The sequence below is a fragment of the Chrysochloris asiatica genome, unplaced genomic scaffold (genome assembly GCF_000296735.1).
Source record: "Chrysochloris asiatica unplaced genomic scaffold, ChrAsi1.0 scaffold00057, whole genome shotgun sequence".
In the NCBI taxonomy this organism is placed as follows: Eukaryota; Metazoa; Chordata; class Mammalia; order Afrosoricida; family Chrysochloridae; genus Chrysochloris; species Chrysochloris asiatica.
This window is the reverse complement of record NW_006408575.1, coordinates 12,729,094-12,733,474: the sequence shown is the minus strand read 5'-3', so window position 1 is coordinate 12,733,474 and position 4,381 is coordinate 12,729,094. Positions and strand designations below refer to the sequence as shown.

The window sequence follows — 4,381 nt, the reverse complement described above, 5'->3', positions numbered from 1 at the left end:
ATGTTTTTGTTCATATACTCCAGTTTCTCAGATTATTTGCTCAGCATACAGGTTGAATAAGTATGGTGAAAGAATACAACCTTTCCTAATTTTAAACCATTCAGTGTTCCCATGTTCTGTTCGAACAACTGCTTCTTGGTCCAGGTACAGATTCCTCATGAGCACAATTAAGTGTTCTGGAATACTCATACTTCACAATGTTGTCCATAGCTTGTCATGATCCACACAATAGAAAGCCTTTGCATAGTCAATAAAACACAGGTAAACGTCTTTCTGATATTGTCTGCTTTCAACAAAGAGCCATCGGACATCAGCAGTGATATGCCGCGTTCCACAGTCTCTTCTGAATCCGACTTGAACCTCTGGAAGTTCTCTGTCAATGTATGCTTAAAGCCTTTTCTGTATTACCTTTAGTAAAACTTTATCCACATGGGATATCAAAGAGATTGTCCAATGATTTCTGCATTCCATTTTGTCACCTCTTTGGAATGGGCACAAATACAGATCTCTTCCAATTAGTCGGCCAGATAGTTGTCTTCCAAATTTCTTGGCAGAAATGAGTGAGTGTCTCCTGTGCCGTCTCACTTTCTTGAAAGATTTCAATTTTTATTCCATCAATTCCTGGTACCTTGTTCTTGACCAATTCCTTCAATGCACCTTGGACTTCCACCTTCAGTATCATTGGCTCTTGATCATTTGCTACCTCATGAAATGGTTGAACATGAACCATTTCCTTTTGGTACAGTGACTCTGTGTATTCCTTCAATCTTCTCTTGATGCTTTCTGCATCATTCAATAATTTGCCTAGAGAATCTTTAAATAATGAAAATTGAGGCTTGAATTTTTTCTTCAGTTCCCCCAACTTGAGAAATACTGAGCATGTTCTTCCTTTTTGGGTTTCTGCTTCCAGATCTTTGCACATTTTGTTGTAATATTTGGCTTTATCTTCTTGAGCTGATCTTTGGAATTTTCTGTTCAGCTCTTGGAACTCCTCATTTCTTCCATTTGCTTTAGCATCTCTACATTGGAGAGCACGTTTCAGTGTCTTTTCTGACATCCATTTTGACCTTTTCCTTGTTTTTTGTCTTCTCAATGACTTTAAATTCTTCCGGTCTTTGGTCTTTAGTGTTTAATGTATCAAAACTGTGTTTCAGATGACCTCTAAATTCAGGTGGGATATATTCATGGTCATATTTTGGTTCTCATGGACTTGTTTTCATTTTCTTCAGCTTCAGTTTGAATTTGCATATGAGTAATTGATGGTCTGTTCCACAGTCTGCCCCTGGCCTTGTTTTCACGATGATATGGAGCTTTTCCATTTTCTCTTTCTGCAGATGTAGTCAATTTGATTTCTATGTATTCCATCTGGTGAGGTCCATGTATATATCTGTCTCTTATGCTGTCTAAAGAAGGTATTTGAAATGAAAAAATCATTGGTTTTGCAGAATTCTATCATGCGTTCTCCATCATCATTAGTGTATGGTATATCTTGAATCAATCTCTTTTGAAATATAAAAGAAATTAAACAAGTGAGCAAAGAAGAAATTTAGAAAGAGAGTTGCCAAGCCACATGAGGATCAACCAGGAGCAGAAGGTCAACAGAGACAAGGACTTTCCTTCAAAACCAACTGACTAAGAAAGCCAGTGCTATAAATTTGGGGCTTCTTGCTTCCTAACTGTGAGAAACATTTTTTTGTTTGTGAAAGACAACCACTTGTGGTATTTTCTTTTATAGTCAAAGACAAAACAAATAAACAAAACAGCAAATCTGACCTATGAGGCTTAGGTTTCTAAGGTCATTAATCTTTATGGAAGCATAATGCCACATCTTTCTCTTGCAGAGTGGCTGGTAGGTTTGAACTGCTGTTCTTTTAGTTAACAGCCGAGTGCTTAACCACTGTGACACCAGGGTTCCTCCTGTTATAACAGCACTAGATTATTAAGACAGTAGTGGAATAATTTGGAAAAGGATAGTGGTAATGGTTGGACATGATGAATGCAATAAATTCTTAGTAGAAATTGTTGAATTGATACATTTTTTGAACATTTTATTGTGGTTAGGTGAGAATTGGCAAATGTTTTGTTATAAATATTATTATCACAATGAAAAGGCATGTCTTTGAAATAAACTATATTCCTGCCCAGAAACCACTTAACCTCCCTGAACATCACCAATCTTCAACATGCCCTGCCTGCCACCACCTGCAGAGATGCGCCTTCCCACCTCTGGAATCCTCTATTAAACAGCTCAACTTTATAATGAGTCAATTCAAAGACTCTATCTCCTTGTCCCTTGTGCCCATTGCTTAGCCCTAGATTTAATCTCTACTGCCATTGAGCCTTTTACAAAGAGATTTCAATGTAAAATCAGAACATGTTGGTCCCTGGATAGAAACATCTAATTAACCTGACTGGATAGTTTAAAAAAAAAAAAAAAAATTATCTTTCATCAGTCATTCAGAAAAGGCTGGTCTTTATCTTAGTAACAAAGAGGGGACCTTAATTATGGCAATTCTACTGAATAAATCAAAAAACAAGTTTTCAGTATGCAAACGCCCTCTGTTAGACAAAGTAAAATGAGTGTTGCAATAGGTACCATTACTCTGACAGGAGCAACAAGAAAACTTTGTCTCTGTTTAGTTTCCCTCTGATATAATAGCACTGAATAGCCACTGACACCATATTTGTGTCTGAAGAGCAAGAATGAGCAATAAACAAAAGGAATGTCTTACACATCTTTTTTCTACTCAACAACCTGCATAACATTAATGCCACTTTACAGTTTTATTTGAACTATGGTTTTGGTAAAAAAAAATATTGAATGTACCGTGGGCTTCCAGAAAAACAGGGCTGTCTTGGAGGAAATACAACCAAAATGCTGCTTAGAAGTGAGAATGGAAAGACTTCATATTGCATACTTTGAACATGCCGTCAGAAAGGACCAGTTCCTAGAGAAAAACATCACGCTTGTTAAATTAGAGGGTCAGGATTTCGACCAGCATCATGGCTGCCCTCAGACCCCTGGTGAAGCCCAAGATTGTCAAAAAGAGGACCAAGAAGTTCATCCGGCACCAATCAGATCGTTATGTCAAAATTAAGCGTAACTGGCGCAAGCCCAGAGGCATTGACAACAGGGTGCGGAGAAGATTTAAGGGCCAGATCTTAATGCCCAACATTGGTTATGGGAGCAACAAGAAGACAAAACACATGCTGCCCAGCGGCTTCCGCAAGTTCCTGGTCCACAACGTCAAAGAGCTGGAGGTGCTGCTGATGTGCAACAAATCTTACTGTGCAGAGATTGCTCACAACGTCTCCTCCAAGAACCATAAAGCTACCATGGAAAGAGCAGCCCAGCTGGCCATCAGAGTCACCAATCCCAACACCAGGCTGCGCAGCGAAGAAAATGAATAGACAGCCTGTTTTCAAGTTTTATTTGTGCTAAAAAAAAACCATAAAAGCGCTGCCATCTGGGGAAAGAAAAAAAAAATTAGAGGGTCAGTGTAAAAGAGGGAGGCCCTCACTGAAATGGACTGACAGAGTAGTTGCAACAGTGGGTTCAAACACAGCATCAATTGGAGTCCTGATGTGGCGCTGTGGGTTAATGCGCCAGACTGCAAAGTCATTTGAACTACAAGGTCAGCAGTTCAAACTCACTAGCTGCTCTTCGGAAATCCTATACATGGTATAGAGTAAGAACTGGACTGGACGGCACTTAACAACAACAACAGCATCAATTGCAAGGATGGCGTAGGACCCAAAAGTGTTTCATTCATTCTGTTAACATGTGATCATTGAGTCAAAGCCCATTAGATGGCAACCTACAACAACAGTTTTACACAACTGTGTTGATACTTATTTTTTTTAATGCTCATCATTTTATTTTGCCCCCTTTTAAATCCTCTAATATAAGTAAAGAAAGTGTTTTATTATATAAAAGAGGGAAATGAGACAGAGAGTGAGTAGGCATGGGATAAGCAAACTGTTCATTTTGCAAGTAATCACTACATACAGACTTCATGAGAGGCACTAGAGAAACCATTGGTGAGCAAAACAGAGATGCTCTCTGCTCCCCCACCTCTTAAAATAACGAGAATAAAACAAAAGATTAAACAAGTAAATGGGATAAGTGCTAGGATGGTTGTTGTTGTTGTTGTTAAGTGCCATCGAGTCAGTTCTGACCTATAGCGACCTTGTATATGGTTTCCGAGGAGCAATTGATGAGCTTGAACCGCCAACCTTGAAATTCAAACCAACTTGCAGTCCAGTGTATTAATCCACAGTGCCACACAAGGACTCCAAAAAAAAAAGCCTACAGCACCCGGTATTCCCAGGCGGCCTCCTATTCAAGTACTAACCAGGCCAGACCTTGCTTAGCTTCTGT

The 4,381-nt window shown here is 39.1% G+C and overlaps 1 protein-coding gene across 1 annotated transcript; it reads left to right on the top strand.

Annotated features, from left to right (window-relative positions):
* The first annotated feature begins 3,002 nt into the window (after nucleotides 1-3,002).
* LOC102818770 (60S ribosomal protein L32-like) lies at nucleotides 3,003-3,411 on the top strand. Its single transcript, XM_006863919.1, has one exon. It carries the CDS (start codon nucleotides 3,004-3,006, stop codon nucleotides 3,409-3,411), a length of 408 nt encoding a protein of 135 aa, XP_006863981.1. The 5' UTR covers nucleotide 3,003.
* The last annotated feature ends 970 nt before the right edge of the window (nucleotides 3,412-4,381 follow it).